Below are 19689 nucleotides of genomic sequence, written 5' to 3'. Positions count from 1 at the left end.
CGATCAGTCAGGAAACTTCAGGCAAAGATGATAAAAACTCAACCTGGGTTATTTAGTTTCCCATAAAAGGTTTTTCTTAGGCTTACACACATTGATATTGACCAAATAATGCTTAAATTCTCTTGATAGCTTTAGACTCACTGATGTATTTCCACTAGGAGTGGACTGAAGTTTACAATTAAAATTCCCTTTGGTCAAGAATTGAATAGTGTAAATACAGTGATACCTTGTACTCACTCACTGGATAACAAAAGCCCTGAATTCAGTGCCGACAATGTTTATAGGATTTAAGTTCCTTTAGGTGAGTGAGTTTTTAAAGGGAAGCATTTGAGAGAAATGCAGGAAACTCCAGATACTCAGCACTCATGTAGTACACAATCTCAGACACAAACGTGACAGTGAAATAAAGGACACATAATACACGTTACTGTAAGAATTCATTTTCATACTTTCACTGGCGGTATGTGAAGTCGCAGCTTACATTTAATGCCATACCCTTTAGCAGCCACATATTTTGAGAGAAAAAAAATTGATTATATAATAAGTTATTTCACAACATAAATCAACAAATTCAATGAGTTTGCAAACGTTGAAGGAATTAAATCAACACTGTACCGCATCAAATATTTACAGAGCAGAAAGAACACCATTAGTGGCTTAATGACAACAAAAGGAAGCCAAATGAACATACTGGCCTTGGAAGAGTTATTAGTGCTGCAGACTTTAAACACATATACAGATTGTTGTGCTTCCCTGTCGGTAATGAACTAAAGTAGTTGAGTTAATCTTCTTGGTATCAAGTCAAAAAAATCATTAACATTCAATCAAATATTAAAGACTTCGCCATGCGCAGAGGTCAGTGGATAATTGTAAACATTAAAAAGAGACTTTCTTGGGGGGGCATGACGCCCCCCTAATTGAAAGGCAGGGGAAACACTGCAAGTTAAAGACGTTAAAGAAGCAATAAAAACACAACCGGGCTATAAATAATCTTTATACAGAGAAATCTCAAGTAAAAGAAAACAAATTCACACTTGGTGAACCAAACGAGATGTATGTACAGCTCCGGATGAATGCAGTGTGTCTCCACAGTGTCGGGGGCGGCGCACCCCCCCTCCCTCCCCCTCCTTAAACCTCATGGGAGCCTTCAATGGCGAGGCAGCGTCTGTCGTTGGCCCCTCACTGAACAACGCAACACAGGGGACGGATTTATCGTCGAACGGACTCGGCGATGAATCCGCGGCTCTCAAAACGACGTCGCGCTTGAGTGCGTCTCTCTCACCTGGTGCTTAAAGGACAAACCCCTGAAGAACTTGTTGACCTCAAACGCGCCAGGTTTGACGACCCCCCCCGACTTCCCGCTCTCCTCCAGTCGGACTATTTGCCCTTTGATGACGGCGGCTCGGAGGCTCGTGCTCTTGATCACCCGGGCGCCGGGCTCCGAGTCGGCCGTGGGTCGCGAGGACACTGTGATGTAGGAAGCGTCCTTCGTCCGCTCCTGATAGCTCACTGTCGGACACAGAGTGTGGGGGGGGGGGGTACAACTGTAAGGCATAAACGTCTGTATTACCGTGGACGTCGCCCTGGGGTTAAAGATTTGAACTCTTACCTGCGGAGGTGACCGCCGTGTCCGTGGTGCTGGTGAGCTCCAGCAGGACGGTGGCGTGCGCCGGGTGCAACAGGAATAGTTTTCGGATGAGCGGCTCGGCTGCGGCGACACCCGGGGACACCTGCACACGCACGGGTGGGTGGTTCATTAATGTCTCCGGCCGTCAGGGTCAAAAGACGATTAGGTTTCAGATGAGCTGTGCACTCGATTCTCTGGGACGGACTCACCGTCGCCGTGGTGACGTTCTTTGGTGCTTTGATTGGATCGCCGGCCCAGAAGAGGAAAGCCGATTGGCCGGTGGAGGTGGCGATGGCGGACGTTTCCAGAACGAGGCGGGGACACACAAATTCCGCCGACCACAGAAGATGCCCGTTTGCTCCATCGACAACCAGCGCCTGAGAGACAATAGACAATATGTTTCCTCCCAATAACCTTTCTATCTATTAGGGCTGTGCGGCACACCGGTAGAAGATTTCCGTACGGTGTGAATTTCTCACGTACCGGTGTTACACCATTATTACTGACTTGCTCTGCGTTAGAATTTATTTTTAAGAGTCATCGCGAGTCGTGCAGCGGTCAAAACTCCTTGTGAAGTTATGTTGACATTGAGTCATGGTTACAACAATGAATAACCCACAACCAACACTCTTTAACAGGGTAAAACACCTCAACATAACAGCTTGTGACACATAAACAATTTGTAACACTAATAATTTTTTTTTAATTACCTCGCCGAATTGCATGCTGGGTACAGCTCACAACAAGAAGTAACTCTGTTGCTACATGAAAACACGGAAAAGAGCGATACAGGAGGAACAAGGAGAGACCAGAGATGCACCAACGCGACTTGTGCCCAAGAGCTGTGTTGTTAAGTTAGATCAGAAACGATTTATTGTAAAGTCTGTCGAGCCTGTAGTGGCAACACTAGCATCCACAACAAGCTAACACGCTAACAACTATCAACACTGTATGTTAACAGTTGCGAGCGGCGAACAGCCGTTCGGGTAGCCGGCGGTCCTTTTTTCGGGGTACATGAATTAATGTCACATACATTCTAAGGGATATGGATTTTGGGCCATACCGTGCAGCCCTACTATCTATATTGAATATTGTCTACTCAATGTCTACTCAACAAACACCCATTTTTTTCCTACCCCCTAGTGTGTTAGGGCGAACCCGCTTTACCTTCATGATGCCGTTCGCTGAATGCTGAATGAACAGATCGAGGATTCCGTCGTCGTTGAAGTGTCCCGGGGCCGGTTGGCTGTGACAGGCCAAGACGTGTCATGGGGGATTTCACAAAACAATCATTTCCTTTGAACATGAATGTCAACGCCCTCCGGCTGAAAAGCCTCTGTGTTTACATTTCATCAGCGTACCTGTGAATGGGGCCCGAGTTGAAAGTCCATTCTTTGCGTATGTCCTTCTGCCGGAGCACTGACAGCTTGCTGGAGCCGTACACCAGCACCCAGTCGCTCTTGGAGGAGTTCAGGTTCCACGCTGGGTCCAGGCTGTTGTGGTTGTCTCCGAGGCCGGGCAGGAGAGGGAGCAGGAACTCCACGCGCTCAGATCCCCTGGAGGGAAGCCGGTCCAAGGTGCGATTTAGACCTCAGCGGGAAAATGTCCCACACGGCAATAGGAAATATTACACTGTGTAAACAACTAAGGACATTGATCCCCAGTGATGTTTAGAAAATATATAGAAAATGGAACCAAAGTAGCAGATTCAAAAAGTCCAGGTGAGTGAGAGCCATGTGCCGGTGACTGAGGCGTACCTGTAAATGTGTATGAAGGAGGAGGAATTGGTTTTCTTGAGTCCCTCCCATCCTGTATCCTTCCCTCTCAGGGCCTGGGTTATGGGCATCTTTCCCATAGTGGCTCGAATGTAGACGTCCCGTAGGGAGATGGCCTCTACATTACCTGGGAGGAGAGAAAGGGGGGGGGGACTCGAACGACTTAGAATCTCATAGACCTGCCATTAAAAATTGTTGTCCAATAGTCGTTTCTTTAGCTGCGCCCAAGCCTGAACCCACATGTTGGGCCGCATAACACATGTTTGATTCCTTTACCCAGTCCAAAGAGGATGTAGTAAGCCCCTTGTTGCGTCTCATGCAGCAGAGGACCAATCAGCTTTCCTTGGCCGGTGAGGTTAAAGGGCACGGGGTGTCCGAGCTTCGCCCCCGTCCGCCCCGAGAGCAGCGTCAGGGAGAGGTCCAACGTCTGAACAAAAGAACAATGTAATCACGTTATGGGAAAGATGTGGACTTATAGCTCACAATCCCAAAATAGATATAGAGGGGGCTTCACGGCTGTACCTCGTCTGCGGGCAGGGTGGCAACCAGCAGATCTGGCACCAGGTCGCCCTGGAGGTCGGGAAGTAACACCGCCTGGGATTCAATGTTCTTCAGCTGGACCAACCACAAGGTCTTCCCTGTAGGGGGGTGGAAGGAGACCTCTGTGACCACTGCAGGATTGCCCTTATTGCATTACCTCTCTTGTCTGCTTGGGTAACCGGGAGGCTGAGAGGAATCTTTGCTCAAACGAGCCTTTCCTTTCTCGCATATGTACAGCCCTTCTGAAGAGCCGGACGATGAAAGTACAAACACGGCGGTTGGACTGACTGATATAGGTCCTCTGGCGAGGATCGTCTCCTGACCTGTGGTGCCGTTGACCGCCATGAGGACGGACTTCCCAATGAGGAGGACCACGGGGGACGGCTGGCCGCTGTACTGCAGACCACACTGGATGTACATCACCGACTCCCGCATGACTTTCCTCCACAGCACCTGCCCGCTGACCCCGGACAGGGCCACCGCGCTGTAGACTGCTCGGAGGAGAGAACAGGCCGATCAATGAACACACACACACAACATTCACAAAGAAGTGGCGCCAGCAAGAGATTCCTTGTGTACCTTTGTTCCCGAGCGCGGGACGGGTGTCGTTGGTCCATTCGGTGACCCCCAGGAACACGTCCTCAACCGAGTCGCCGTCAACGTCCCACAGCGACAGCGCGGGCGGTGTGACGCCTGGACACAGAAACCACATCAAGGTGAACACCACCAAGACAGAAAACCACCAGGAGAATCCTGGCAGGGTCGACGGAAGTCTATCTGGGCAGCAGAAATGGTTTCCCCCCCCTTTACCTCCGGCTTCCCCCAGCGCGCTCTCCCACTGCGGCCGCTTCTCCAGCTCTCTCTTCTGGCAGGGCAGGAGAAACGCGCACAGCAGCACCAGCAACGCGGCGCACACCAGCGGCACCAGGAAGAAGGCACTGCGCACGGCGTTCCTCGCCCTCCGCCTCTTCTGCTCCGCGTCGGCGCCGTGCGCCCCCACCCCGGAGCCCCCCGAGGCGCTGGGCCCCGCTCGGCCCTCGCCGCCCCGGTCCGAGTCCCTGTGGCTCCGGTACTGCGCGCCCGTCACGTCGTCCCTGTCCGCCCGGGACTTAGCGGGGAGACGTTCCCTCCACTCGTCCTCGTCGTCCTCGTCCTCTTGCGCCTCGTCCTCGTCCCCCACGAGTCTTCCGGAGCGGCTGCCTCGCAGCTTCGAGGAGCCGGCGCCGAGGCTGCCGGCGAGGCCATTCCGGGGGTAGTTGAGCACGAGGTCGTCCTCTTCGCTCTCGTCCTCGCTGTCCGCCTGGGTGAGAGGGTCGTACTCGCCGAGGTCCGAGCCCTTCTTCCCTGCGGAGACATGTTGTAGATACACAATAATGACTTTGTTTGACAATACTGATGCATGCGTGATAGGCGAGCGCTTCCTTTGCTCTAGCTACCAAGGTTTTCCAGATCTTAGTAAGGGTCTTAATGCTTTTTAGTACTCAAAACATACCGGTTTTGTCCTTATCATTCCATGTATTAAACATACAATCAACACTATTAAACATACACAAACGCATACATACATTATACATCATACATTTTTCCAAACCTTTGACTGGTGATGGTGGTACAAACATATACACATATGTATGCATTACATATCACCAACATATGATGAAATGTATTCAACCCGTATTGCAAAATTAGGTATTTCCATACAAACGTTCAGCTGTTGCCAATGAACAACCCAAACAAGAACTATTTAAATAGTCAATACAACTAACGTTACAAGTGGTTTCTCAGAATCTGACAGACGCGACCCCTTTCAATGACTGCGGCGGCCTGTAAATGATTCCTTCATGATGAGAGTCTTATTCGAGCAGCATTTGCTGCTGTGACCCGAGGCTGACGGGATGCGGAGCAGACGACAGGTTCTGACAGCGTTCCTCGTCAGCAGCGGCCTCCAGCCCTCCAACATTCTTTGGTTTATGTGCTGCAGATGCCTTCAAAAACCTATGGAGAATTTCCATGGGCTCCAGGTCCTGGACCTTTTCTGATGGACTCTGAGGTCTTGGAGTTCGGGCGCGTAGACCTTCGGTGTTCCAGTTTGCTCCTTAGTGTGGAAAGTGGGACCTCAAATTCGGGGGTCCGCTGTCAAATGTGTCCACTTTCTGCCTTGTGCACGTAGTGAAGCCGGTGCTCCTTTGAGTTTGAACTTGCAAACTATGATTCCAACGGTGCCTTTAGGAACATTCGGGGGCTTTTGAGATCTATCTGTATGTTTTTTCCTATTTGTGCAAGACGATGATCGTTTTTTGCAACTTTTTGAACAATTCCCTCAACCCGTTTTTCTAACATGCAATCAAACAAACATACCATTTAATTTGTCCTATCAAGTATGTGTGCTCCTATGAGGGATTGAATCATTTAGCGACTTCAGAATTCATGAAAGCGTCATTTTGTGGAGAAACCACTTGCAACATTTGTCATTTGGAGCGATTTCAACCATCCTAGTTGGAGTTGTTAATTGAAAATACCTGAATATTTGAACCTAAATAACCTAATAAACCTAATTTTCACTCGGGTTAGAAACATTTGGAGTGCAACTGTAGTATATATTTAGAAACCAAACCTGATCCTGAATGTGGACGGCTTTATCGGCGTAGCCTTCGTGGACCTGCTCAGAGCTTGTGGTGGTTTTACAAGGTGAGCTAAATGAATTCTTGCCAGTTTCTTCGTAAAGTTTACACTCTGTATCTCAGCTCTCAAGGTCACCTTTATTTTATGTAAGAGAAAAAACTTTCAAGTTACATTTCTGTATTGAAGATTCTTCCCTGACACTGCTGTAAAATCATTAACACAGAATTATGCGTGACAGAATTAACACGCATATAAGACATGCGTCAAGGCTAGACAGGAATTGACTGTTTCTACTATTGAATCCGTAGTATAATTCTACTCCTAATAATACCACAACAACTGATGTTGATACAATGATTGCATCTTGGTTATTTGAACCTGATAAATAAAGCATGATTGTAGCCTGCTCACAATATCAGTCCCTCTGACGAAATACAGCAAAAGAGAAAATATCCTCCAAAACAGATCATCACGCACTTTGACAATAACACAAGTAGCGTCGCACATTCCTAAAGCCCGCACACAGCGCGATATTAAACCCTCGCGTCAGACATAACGTCACGATGCCCCGCGAGCGGCTCGGCTCGGCTCGGCTCTGCTCGGGTTATCTCCAGCTAGCAACTAGCCGACCAGCCAGGGACATGTCAACACGCTGCATTTGGTCACACGCGACACATTTTACGATGTCCACTAGAAAGACGCGGTCGGGAAGGCGGACGGACTCGGACCACACGCTGAGCCCGTGCACGGCGGGTCAATGGATCCGCCGCAGAGACCGTTACAAAGCATATGGTGCCGATGAAAGGCTGCAGAGAACGAAGGGTTCGAGTCCCTGTCCGCGGTGTTTGTGTGTGTGTGTGTGTGTCGAGAGGACAGACGTGTGGCGCATCTCACCGGGTAATTTGAGGGCACGGGACAGAGCTGCAGCCATTTCTCCTCCAGCAGATCCGAGAGACAGCGACGTGAGGCAGCGGTGATGAGCGGATCCAGGGAACAGAGTCAGCCGTTGGATCTGCGCCTGCCGCGCTGCATGCTGGGACTTTGAGTTTCCTTTCCCCGCGTCGCGCTCTGCGTACCGTGGTCTTTTTTGTTGCCATAACATGAAAAAAATAGAATGAATAAACAAACCTCTCACGGTTTCGCCGTGTGACACCCGCTTTTGCATGTTTTCACACGCACTCACGATAAAAAAAGCCGCTCCCATTCGACAGTTATGATGAACTTCACAGACCAGGTAGTTTATTTGTTGAAGATATGGGTTTTTATAAAGAAACTGACCACCCGGTGCATAAATTAGACCAATTAATAAAATGCATTTGGTGTACACCAGTATGCAGCGATGATTCTGGAACTATGTAATCAATAAAGAAATGAGAATAGTGTAATACCATAGTTTAGTTTAGAATAGTGTAGTTTTGAAACTGTAAGCAATAGCACAATACCAATGCACAGCTATGATTGTATAGTAATTTAATGTAATCAACCGAAATGCATGTGTAACATTGTTAAAATGGTTTGAGATAAATCCTGATAAAGTGGTTGAACTACGCCGTCTGCTGTTACTAAGTGGTACATGTACGTCGTAAAGGACAGGGAGGATTGTGGGTAAACTCCATAGAATTGAGGATTAAAAAGGAGGTAACGTTCTTTTTATGTCTGTGAACAATGTTAACTTAATTTACCTTAACAATTAATTTATGATGTGGAAAGCTTTATTATTTTGTATGTTCGTCTTTGTTTATATTTGCCTCGATTTGATTAGTTAGTGACATGTTTTATCGTTTGTAATAATGTCCGTTTTAGGAATCAGGAATCAGGAAACATTTATTGCCAAAATATGTCATACACCCATACAAGGAATTTGTCTTGGCGGTTGATGCGTGACAGTAGACAGTGCAACAATAGACAACAAGACAGCAGTGCACAAGTAATAAAATAAAATGAAATGCTAATGCAATGGGTTAGTAGAATAAGGCTTTGGGTTAATATAAAACAAGTAAAAAATTTAAAATATTTTTTAAAAGTTAAAAAATATTAAACATAAAGTGCACTAGCAAACAAGTGACAAAGTGACGAGTGACGACAAAGTGAAAAATTACAGTTAAAGTGACATGTGCAGTATGAAGGAGAGTGACCGGTGGGATGTCATCACCAAGAAGGCTCAGCAGAGGTTGTTCTTCCTGAGGCAGCTGAAGAAATTCAACCTGCCAAAGACGATGATGGTGCACTTCTACACGGCCATCATCGAGTCCATCCTCTGCTCCTCCATCACCGTCTGGTACGCTGCAGCCACAGCCAAGGACAAGGGCAGGCTGCAGCGTGTCATCCGCTCTGCAGAGAGGGTGATCGGCTGCAATCTGCCGTCCCTGCAGGACTTGTTCGCTTCCAGGTCTCTGAAGCGAGCTCAAAAGATCGTAGCCGACCCCTCTCACCCCGGACAAAAACTGTTTGTGCCCCTTCCATCTGGCAGGAGGCTGAGGTCCACTAAGAGTAAGACCTCCCGCCACACGAACAGTTTCTTCCCGTCGGCAGTTGGGCTCATCAACAGAGCCCGGTCCCCCACTGACTGACTATGTTCACCTCCCACTTGAGGTCCTGGGTGATGATGGAGCCCAGGAAACGGAAGGAATCCACAATAGTGATGGGGGAGTCACACAGGGTGATGGGGGAGGGTGGGGCTGTGTTCCTCCGGAAATCCACAACCATCTCCACTGTCTTTAGAGCGTTGAGCTCCAGGTTGTTCTGACTGCACCACGAAACCAGATGGTCAGACTCCCACCTGTAGGCGGACTCATCACCACCAGAGATCAGTCCAATGAGGGTGGTGTCATCCGCAAACTTCAGGAGCTTGACGGACTGGTGGCTGGAGGTGCAGCTGTTGGTGTACAGGGAGAAGAGCAGAGGGGAAAGAACGCAGCCTTGGGGGGAACCGGTGCTGATGGTCCGAGAGGCAGAGACATGTTTCCCCAGCTTCACGTGCTGCTTCCTGTCAGGAAGTCTGTGATCCACTTGAAGGTGGAGTCGGGGTAGAGGCGTGAGCACCTGATGGGCTGGGGGAGGGAGGGGTGGGAGACTGCAGCAGGTTGGTGGAGCTGTGGGGGATGGGATCAGGATATTGTCTTTCGAATCTGCAGTAGAACTCGTTCAGCTCGTCTGCCAGGCGGAGGTCATTCATGGAGTGGGGGGGTTTTTGGCTTGTAGTTGGTGAGGTGTTTGAGGCCTCTCCAAACCGAAGCAGAGTTACTTGCTGAGAACTGTTGTTAGATTTTCTCAGAGTACAGTCGTTTAGCATCTCTCACCGTCTTGCTAAACTTGTATTTTGACTCTGTGTACAGGTCTTTGTCCCCGCTCCTAAATGCCTGATCCGTTTAGTTAGCTAACACGCGCTAACTCTGAGTCTATCCTTGAACTCCGGGTTGACTTACTGAGACGGGAAACTCTGAGGATCCGGTTCCAGAACAGCTGATCTGTGTTAGTTCAATCAACTCTGAGTATGTTCACCTTGAGTTAAGCGTGTGCATGCCGATTATAAAAAGCTAAAAAGCGTGGGTAAAAATTGCTGCCCAAGTCAACGCGTAAGTTTGAATGTACTGTTCCATTGACATAACATTTAACCGTAAGATCGTCGCAGCCTATAGTTATGAATATAAGTAGGAATGTAATCTCATTTTCATTTTAGGTGCAATCCAACAGGGGAAAAAAGGACCTGGAAGCAGCTAAAAATGAAATATAAAAACCTAGTTAAAAAAGGTATGACATATATTGCTATGATTGCACCTCACTTTAATTTTAATTAATTTTCTTTAATTGATTTCGGCTATTAAACAAAGTAAATAATAATTCAGTGGCTACTTGAAATAGTAAATTAAACACCTAATAAAATGTTGTTTTTACACGTCTTTTCACTTAATATGCCACGTAGGAGACACTTCCAGACACGTTTTTGGAAATGTAGACAATTAGCAAACACAACGTAGCATTAGAAGACTGGAGTGATAGTTGCTGGATATGGACCTCTATACACCTATGTAGATATTTCATTCAAAACCAGATGTTTCCACCTAGAATAGTCATTTACCACATTAACAATGTATATAGTGTATTTCTGATTCATTTAATGTTATCTTCACAAAATTAGAGGTGGGTAAACTCTGAATTTTGTGATCATACCGACCTCGACGCGAAGCAACGCAACACAAAGCGTCGAGACTCTTGTAAGGCTGTCCTGGCTATATTGCATTATGTTATCAGTAAAAGTCATATACAATCAATGACAATGAATACATGTGTTAGTAGTTTGTAGTTTATTAAATTTAAGAAAACAGTAAAGAAAAGTATGTCAACACAACAACACAATTGCAGATTAAGAACTATCTCCTTTTTACAGTAGTTCCCAGAGGGCCTCCTTGTCCTCCACGTCAGGTCCTGCCTTGCACAGAGGAGCCATGAACCCCCCAGAACACGTGTTCTGGGGGGTTCATGGCTCCTCTGTGCTTCTCCTCTCTCTATTCGACCTGGTGTTTCTCCTCTCCCTGTGCTCTCTGCATCATTGCCTGTCCTCTCACTGCCTGAAAAAATATGTTGAATTTTAGAGTTAACCAGTTAAGCAGCCTGTCAATTACACTGACAACATATGTTAAAGGAACACTCATGTACTACCTATGTCATCATAAATAGCCTACAGCATGTTTTTTTCACATTGAGAACTGACTTGTTTTCTAATCTACGCGTCACCAGGCGTTTTTCTTGTCCTTTTACCGTGCACGACCAGCGAAGACAGAGCGCGCGACTACTACCCCCCCTGTCGGTCGTTCCGCCCGCAACGACTACTACCCCCCCTCCCCCGTCGGACCTTCTCGGCCGGTCCGCGAAATATTGTCTGACATGAAACCAGTCCGTGAGGTAAGAAACGTTGGGGACCACTGGGCTGATCCACAGCGTGTGTGGTTACACACCTCCTGGATCCTGATTGGTCGCTGCTGAAGCCGCAAGGCACTGATTGGATGCTCACAGACCGTAATACTGCGCGGATGAAAATGATTCAGACTACGGCGTTTATATGTTCAACAATAGGAAACGTAGTCTTAGCTGTTTTTAAATTACACCAAGTTTATTTCGGATTATTCCAAGAAGAATACAAGGCGCAGGGAGCTTTAAGGTGCGTAAACGCCACTTAGAGGTGGGTAAACGCTATTTATAGCTGCGTAAACGCTATTTCCAAAATTCTAGAGGTGCGTAAACGGCGTTTACGTGCGTTTACCCTCCACTACAGCCCTGAGTACAATATTAAGTGGTAGTGTTGTAGAACTATGAAGCATCATTAAATAAAAATACCCAAGTAACAAACAATACAATGTTAACTCCAGTTTGTTCCATCAGAATATTTAAACATCTAGTTTGTTTTTCTCAGTAAATACTTCACATATTTAAAGTATTTTGTGTTTTTAGGACTTTACACCTGGTGAGGTCACTTTCACTCAGTGGCAGCTGGTGGATTTTTTTGTTGGTAGGGCCAGCTTATCAGTTTCAGTAAACATCGCAGTATGATTCAATGCAAAAAGGGGTATCAAACATGCATTATTAGCAGTTAAATATTTAACATGTATTAAAAAAGTCACTACCATAACTATTAGAAATATATATATATATATATATATATTTATATATATATATATATATATATATTAGTATAAGCGGTGGGAGCCAGAAGATGGCGGTATAGCTGCCGCTATGCACCACAGAAGAAGAACCGACTAGTGTGTTCCTCTTCACTGCTCCTGCGGCAGCGGCCATCAGCAGCAACCCACAACCAGCTCAACCGATAGCGACATCTGTTGAGCAGGGTCCGTCGTGTGCAAATGAACATGAGTATCAAAACTAGGTTTGTATCAAAACAAGGGTGATTTAGTCCTGAATGTGTAAAGTTATGCATTAAAAACATAAACTATGTAAGTTGAGCTGGCTAGAGGTGCGTCAGAAAAGAACAACCCGACAGTTTGAGTATGAAGGCAAAGAGCAAACTCAGTCAACTGCAGAAGAGATCTACGGAAGAGATTTTTTTCCCCCTCTTATTGATATAGCTCTTATTACTTTAAAGGAGAGATTTTCACACTTGGAAACCTTCTATGAGATTTATGGATTTCTTCTGGATGAATGCTGACAGACTGGAGCAGAGATTTGATGATGTTAATGCCGAGGACCTGAAACTTAAAGGGAGCAATTACATCCTTCCCCCCAAAGATCTCAACTTGATTATATTTATAAGTAGAATATCTTAGACTTGTATCCAAATATGAGTAGAGAGAAGTTTGTCAAAACTAAAAGCTGATTAAAACATATTTGAGATCAACAATGTCACAGGAGAGGCTGTCTGCACTCGCTGTTCTCTCCATTGAGCAGGAAGTCAGTGGATATGGATCCTCATTGCAAGATTTGCTGAAACCAAGGCTCGCAAAATAAGATTTTAAGGACAAAAGGGAGAAAATACAAAGAAAAAGGGACAGGAAGATGTGTAAAAGGGACAGAAGAGAAAAAGGGAGAGAGATGATGTGAAAAAGGGGCAGGAAGAGAGGGACAACAGGTAAAACAAATAATACATGTGTCTTATGTTTAAAATGTATCTGTATAATTGACCTGTATTGTGTGTTGTCTTCTCATGTCAGCGCCACAACATAGAGGACAGCTTCTACTGGCTTGCTGCTACCCACCTCTGCCACCTGAGCTGTGTAAAGGTAAATCATCTCTCACATACACAGTCATGCAATTACGACTTATCTAGTGAAATCTGTAGGCAGCAGTGGCTCAGGAAGTGGAGCGGGTCGTCCAATAATCAATGGTTTGGCGGTTCGAATCACAGTCTCTCACTTCGTAGTGTCTTTGGGCAAAAAAAAATAATTTGATGTATGTGATCCATCGTAAGTATTCTATCAAATTTCTTAAATCTGCCACTGGGTGGTGCACGAGCTCAACTCTGGGTCAACCGAGTTGATTGAACCAACTCTAAAAAGCTGTTCTGAAGCCCAAAACTTAGAGTTCCCATCTCAGGGTAAATCAACTCAGGGTTTGTTAAACCTCCTATTGAAATGGACCCCAGTCCATCGAAGAAAAAAAACAGCTGTATTATTGAGTAAAGAATCATTGTCAACGACAGCTTGAGGTTGTGTGTTCCCTGTGTGTTATTTATAATAAATAAACATTTATTTATTATAAAAGGTACACACTGTGCTTTATTGACGACAGTATGTGTTGGAGGAAACATGAGAGAGTGTTAGGAGAGCGGCTCCGACCCCCAACGCATGTGGCCAGGCATCCAGGCCATCATGACCACAAGGCAACCAACTCTACCCCCCGAAACAGTGACGCCTCCTTCCCTGACGAGCTGAGCAGCTTTTACGCTCGCGTCGACAGGGACAATGAGGACGTGGCCTGTACATCTCCTTGAATGACATGTTGCAGTAAAGTACATTTACACCATTTAAAGCCCTCAAAGACTCTCACACTAAACTTACCAGGTATGATGATAAATACAAAAGAGCAGTATGATGTAAAGACACACTGTAGATTGCTGGTGTGATGATGGTGTGATATTTGAGCCTCTTCTCCTCTGTCTCCTCTCACAGGGAGGAGATGATCTGCAGGATCCTGGTGATCTTCATCCTGACCTCCTGTGTCTGTGGTGAGTTCACTTTTGTGTTTGTGAAGCATCAGCACACACTCCCCAGAAACATCTGGAGATGGAGTCTAAAGGCTCCATGTTAAAGCTGTCAGTTTGTCACCTCCTCCTCTCGTTCTGTCTCCTCAGCAGGGTCATATGTAGTCAATGTGACACAGAGCTGGTATCATGCAGAGGAGAACCACAACGTCTCACTGGAATGGATGTTCCCCACCAGCACGGACCACTCCACCAACTCCCTTTATGTCTCATGCGAGATGTTAGTTGATATGATACCATTACTCATGTTTCATCTACATAAAGGTGTTGAAGTTCCAGGGTTGCAGGACAAACGCTTTGCAGGACGAGTCCAGTGGGACAAAGACGTCCTCAGAGAAGGACGACTCAGACTTCACATCTCCAGACTCCAGACTAATGACTCGGGGCTGTACTGGTGTGAAGTGGACACAAGTTATGGGAGGAACTTTAAGGAATGTCACCTCAACGTCACTGGTAGGTTCATAAAGTTAAATTTACTAACACGTTCAGCAACTTCATTCAGATACTTTTTTTTTTCTTTACATTAATAAAACAGGTTTGTCAGGTCTCTTTGCAGCAGTGAAGGATCGGCCTGAGACAACAAGTGATACGAGTCTGAGAAGAAGTCCTCGGGGAATGATCGGCCTCTACTCTGCACTGGGACTGACCGCTGTACTGGGTTTTTATTTATTTTATCTCTGCATGGCAAAAAATATTAGAGATCAACACAACAAACGAACCACATCTGTATCTTGGACATCTTGGATCTTGTAAAGTGGACGTTACAATTTAATTGTGTTGTTGTGCAACTGGTCAGACCGGCCGTCTGAGGAACTAGCTTTTTCCCAGAGCTGTTACATTACATTACAGGTCACCCTTTTGAACTCTTTCCCCCCCCTCTGGTCCCCATTACACTACTCTATCTGCACTGAAGACACTTTATACCATTTGTTTACTCTCAATTCAATATGCACTGAATATTTGCACTAGTTTAGCAACCCCTGATGGTTTCTGTTTATATCTCCACATTATTTAATGTGAATCTGTCTGTTTTGCCTAATTTATTACCAAATAGTACCATAGGCCATAAGCCAACCTCTGTATAGTGTTTAATGTATCTATGATCTGTATATACTGTTATCTATTAAAATACTTTCTGTTGCACTGGTTTGATGCCAAACTGCATTTCGCTGCTCGCTACTTGTACATGTGTAATGACAATAAAGTTGAATCTAATGGTTTTAGTGCTTTTAGCTCAGACTCTGGACTCAAAAGCAGACTAGAGGTGAGGTAGTCAGGTTCAAACAAGGCCTTTGGCAGTGTGTGAGGTGCAGATGATGATGATCTGTTAAAGCTTGTGAGTATTGATGGACATCTATTGAAAATGATGACGTCCGAAGCCTCGCTGCCCGGCTGTACCACGTGACTGCTTCGGGAAGTGGTTCAGATTTTGCTGGGAGGTTTGACAGCAATATAAACCCCTCAGGCTCCATTCAAAATGTGGGTTGTTGGTGGAGAGTTATGGTCAGTTGAGAGTTTGGGTAGTTTGGAGAGTTGAGAGAGTGAGAGAGATAGTTTGGAGAGCGAGCAGAGAAGAATAGGTGATAAGATGGAGCCAGCTAGGAAGAGGACGGTATCCCCTGTGTGGGAACACTTTGATTTGATAACTCCTAATAAGGTGAACGAAATCTAACTCTTTCAGACACACTAGGTTTGCTTATTAAGAACTGTATTTTTCAGTTTCTTATTGTATTCAAAGGTGAGGTGTTGATTGTTCTCCAAAGAGTTGGGGTACAGTAACAACACCTCTTCCATGCTGAGGCATCACCGTGCCTTGCATGATGATAAGGAGGAAACTGGAGCTTCACCCAGCCACGGTAAGTCATCACAATATTACAAATGCATCAAGACCATTTTTCCCTGTTCGCTTTTGTTTATTGTGCAAATAAAGGCCGGTAACAGACACTGTATTTATTCTCTTTTAACCAGCCATCAGAAAACAAGAGCTGGATGACGCCCTCGTCTCATGATAGTGAAGGACACACAGCCCTTCAATATTGTGGATGATGTTGGATTCAGGGCATTTGTGTCCAAACTGGATCCTAATTATGTGTTAGGAGGGAGATTTTACCCAACACACAGAGATCACACAGGACTGATAATCTGTAAAAGGGATTTTAGCCGGGTGAGGACGCCAGAGGGACGGAGGCAGGTGGCACGGCAGGTCAGAGCGGGGACCGCAGAATCTGGACAAAGGAATCAGGCTTAGACACAAGAACCGTATGAATACTCAAAGTCTTGGGGAGCCAGGATACGAAGTCAAGTTACCACGCAGGGGGGTGTGTAACGATCTGGCGCTGGAGAAGCAGACGGCCCCGGTTTAAATACTGGAGGGCTGAATCGTGGAATGGAGATCAGCTGTGTGGGGACGGTTCAGGATGACTGGCCACGCCTCTTGTAGGTGGAGACAAACAGCACAGACAGACACACCGGGGGAAAGGAAGGTACAAACACACAGGATGGGGAGAAAACAGCAGCTGACCCATAACATTATATTCTCCCCACAAGGCAGGTATGTATGGGTGCATGCATGAAACAAACATGTGGACATCCATCAATACGTATTCCTACCTAGCTGTAACGTGCCATTTTGTGGGTGAGAGAACCACCCTCAGTTCAGTGCTGCTAGCAGTGCAGGCCTTCCCCCAACCGCACACTGCTGAAAATATAGCTCATGTGAAAGCTTACCTGATGGAGGAATGGGGAAATGCTAATAAGGTGACATGTATGCTCACTGATGGTGCTCCCAATATGCTTGCCTGTGTGAGAGCGCTGAAGCTTCGGCACCATATTTGCATTGCACACACACTGAATCTGACGGTGAAGAAGGCACTTGACCAGCAGCCTGTGCTCTTTGGCCTCCGGGCCAAAGCACGGAAGCTGGTTGGCTTCTTTAGAAGCAGCACCACTGCTCTTTGCCTTTATTCCAACTTCTAATAACGCTAATAGTTTGTCTGTGCTCCTACTGCAGTGATTTAATGGCCTACTCATCTGTATCTTTAAAGGAGAAGCTTACACAAGTGCAACTTCATCTGGGGATGGCAAACATGAAGCTAATGCAAGAAGTGGAGACCAGATGGAACAGCACATATTTGATGCTGCATTGTTTGGTGGAGCAAAGGGAGCCAGTAGGAGCAGTGTTGCGTTACAACATGACCTTCCTAACAGCAGAAGAGTTCAACATTGTTGGCCGGTGCCTTTCTTTGCTGTCTCCCTTCTATGATGCCACTGTAGAGCTGTCGGCAGAGGAAAATGTGTCTGCCTCCAAAGTTGTCCCCCTCGTGAAGATGCTGGATCAAAACCTTCAGGAGGAAATAACAAAACCGGCACCTGCAGCAGCGTTGGGAATGGGAGACCAGCTCATAAGGCAACTCTGGGAGAAGCTGTACACTTTGCAGTTGATGAGCATCATGTCTCTTGCGACCCTCCTGGATTTACCCCCGATTTAAAGTTCTAGGATTTTTCAGCCAAACAAAAGCCACCGAAGCAATAAAACGACTGACCTCCGAGTGTGCCGCCATTATACGGTCAAAACAAAGCAGAGAGGAAATCCCCCAGGCTTCCACCTCTCATGATGTCACAGGAGGTAATCTATTGTTTTACATTTTGAGATCAATTATTCCAATGAGAACACTTACATGTAACATGATCTGTGGTTTCCTCCTAGGTAGCAAACTGTGGCATCGTTTAGAAACCATGGAGGCACAGAAGACTCAAAATGTAAAGGCAGATGCCACTGTGGAGGCCCAGCGCTGCCTCTCAGAGCCAAATATAAGCAGGCTGGAAAACCCTCTGGTGTCAAAATTTCTATAGACTTGCTTTTATATAGACTGCGTTTTTTTTGTGCACGCCAGCATCTTCTGTACCCCGTGAAAGGGTGTTTTCAATGGCCGGAGAGGTTGTGTCAAAAAAAGGAATTGTTTAAAACCAAAAACTGTTGAGAAACTTATTTCTGAATAAAAATGAATAAAATGTCCCCTGTCCTGTACATCATTGTCCAAGTTCCACAAGCATATTCAGTCCCCTCGTCCTAGTTCCACAAGACCTTTGAATTTGAATTGTTTTTTTTGTATAAAAAGGGAAACAAATGTTACTACTTGTACACACAAGGAAAATACAAATTATTAAAAAATATATAGATATAACAACAATGAGCTTAGGCACAACGGAAAAAAAGGAGTGGGAAGAAGCATGACACTTATTTGATGTCCCACCCCTTTTCAACTGCTCTCCAGCCTGTACCCACACAGAATACTACATAATACACCTACATACCATGCATACACTTCACAAATATCCAATCACAAAAAGAAACATACACCACATCCATATCCCTGCAAACATACCTATAACATGTATATTTATATGTATATATATATGTATATACACTAATAATAATATGTATTTATTTAATAATAATGATATACAATATACATTATATATACTAAATACAATATAACATATATATAGTGCTGAGTGGTTATACCAATCACCTCTTCGTAGATTCACAGTACCCGTTGAGAATCACCAGTTTGAGTCTTTTTTTATAGAGTCTTGCTTGGACTTTGCTTCAGCTCTTTTTGAAGTTTATTCCAGACCTTCACACCTTTGACTGAAATGCACATTCTCTTCATTCGAATCCTCAAGGTTCTGAAGTTAAGGTTTTCCCTGTAATCATTTCACTGTCCTCTGCCTGCTTAAGCCGATACCGTTTTCCTGTGACAGAATAGCATTACACAACCTGCCATATCATATGATCCTACTATTTGGGGAAAATTTACACACAGAATACATTCAAATAATATATATATTATGCACATATGTGATAAATAATGTACAGAAATTATTTGGTCATACATGTTTGTAATTCATAGTCATTCACAACAACCACAAATATTCAAATGCAGCTCCCTGTGATTATACACTTGGCCAGTAGGTGGTTTCGTGTGCACATGAAGCTTCGAGAAACGAACCAGTTCTTCAGCGTATGGTTTTGTTTTTACAGGTAGAGGGATCGGGGAAGGTCCTGGCTCCACGAGGCATCTCACAAAGTAGGCGAGTCACCTCAGCAGACAGACCTGTGCCCTTTCAAAAATTCTTCTCGTTATGTTTACGAGGACACGGGCGTCACCCCGCGTCGTTATTTTCCTTACTCATCAGTTTAAGGCATGACCAGTCAACTATCGAAGAATGGTCTAGTCTCAGTGTCCAGGTGTTCTTGGTCAGAGTGCTGACTCTAGTGGCGTGAAATTGGTTTATTTTCATTTACTTCAACAGATGCCACTATGTAGGGTAATAACCTACGTAAAATAAACGGCAAGCAGTGCTTTGAATGAGGTAAACTGTGTATATATTGCCCACAACCGCATTATATT

General features: G+C 45.4%; 1 protein-coding gene, 1 long non-coding RNA gene and 1 other non-coding gene across 5 annotated transcripts; 1 reads left to right on the top strand and 2 right to left on the bottom strand.

Moving 5' to 3' along the window:
• Positions 1-420: 420 nt before the first annotated feature.
• fam234b (family with sequence similarity 234 member B) lies at positions 421-7596 on the bottom strand. Its single transcript, XM_040190255.2, is given in 13 exon segments — positions 421-1509; positions 1610-1730; positions 1837-2004; positions 2795-2873; positions 2989-3183; positions 3385-3529; positions 3679-3829; positions 3925-4040; positions 4266-4433; positions 4522-4635; positions 4753-5286; positions 7459-7572; positions 7575-7596. Coding segments are annotated over 13 exon segments (2190 nt in total). The 3' UTR covers positions 421-1246.
• Positions 7597-12306: 4710 nt separating this feature from the next.
• Positions 12307-15495, top strand: LOC120828505 (uncharacterized). Of its 3 annotated transcripts, XR_013451432.1 has the most exons (6): positions 12307-12445; positions 13227-13295; positions 13804-14075; positions 14184-14239; positions 14366-14728; positions 14811-15495. It is a non-coding gene; the product is annotated as an uncharacterized LOC120828505 (long non-coding RNA). The 3 variants fall into 3 exon arrangements; XR_013451431.1 differs by lacking the exon at positions 13804-14075 and having other exon boundaries at positions 14369-14728; XR_013451433.1 differs by lacking the exon at positions 13804-14075.
• A 3835-nt stretch (positions 15496-19330) lies between these two features.
• On the bottom strand, positions 19331-19484 carry LOC120828535 (U12 minor spliceosomal RNA). Its single transcript, XR_005713552.1, has one exon. It is a non-coding gene; the product is annotated as a U12 minor spliceosomal RNA (small nuclear RNA).
• Positions 19485-19689: the final 205 nt, after the last annotated feature.

This window comes from Gasterosteus aculeatus, chromosome 11 (assembly GCF_964276395.1).
Source record: "Gasterosteus aculeatus chromosome 11, fGasAcu3.hap1.1, whole genome shotgun sequence".
Lineage (NCBI taxonomy): Eukaryota > Metazoa > Chordata > Actinopteri > Perciformes > Gasterosteidae > Gasterosteus > Gasterosteus aculeatus.
The sequence above is the reverse complement of the archived record's forward strand: the minus strand, read 5'-3'. Positions and strand labels throughout refer to the sequence as shown.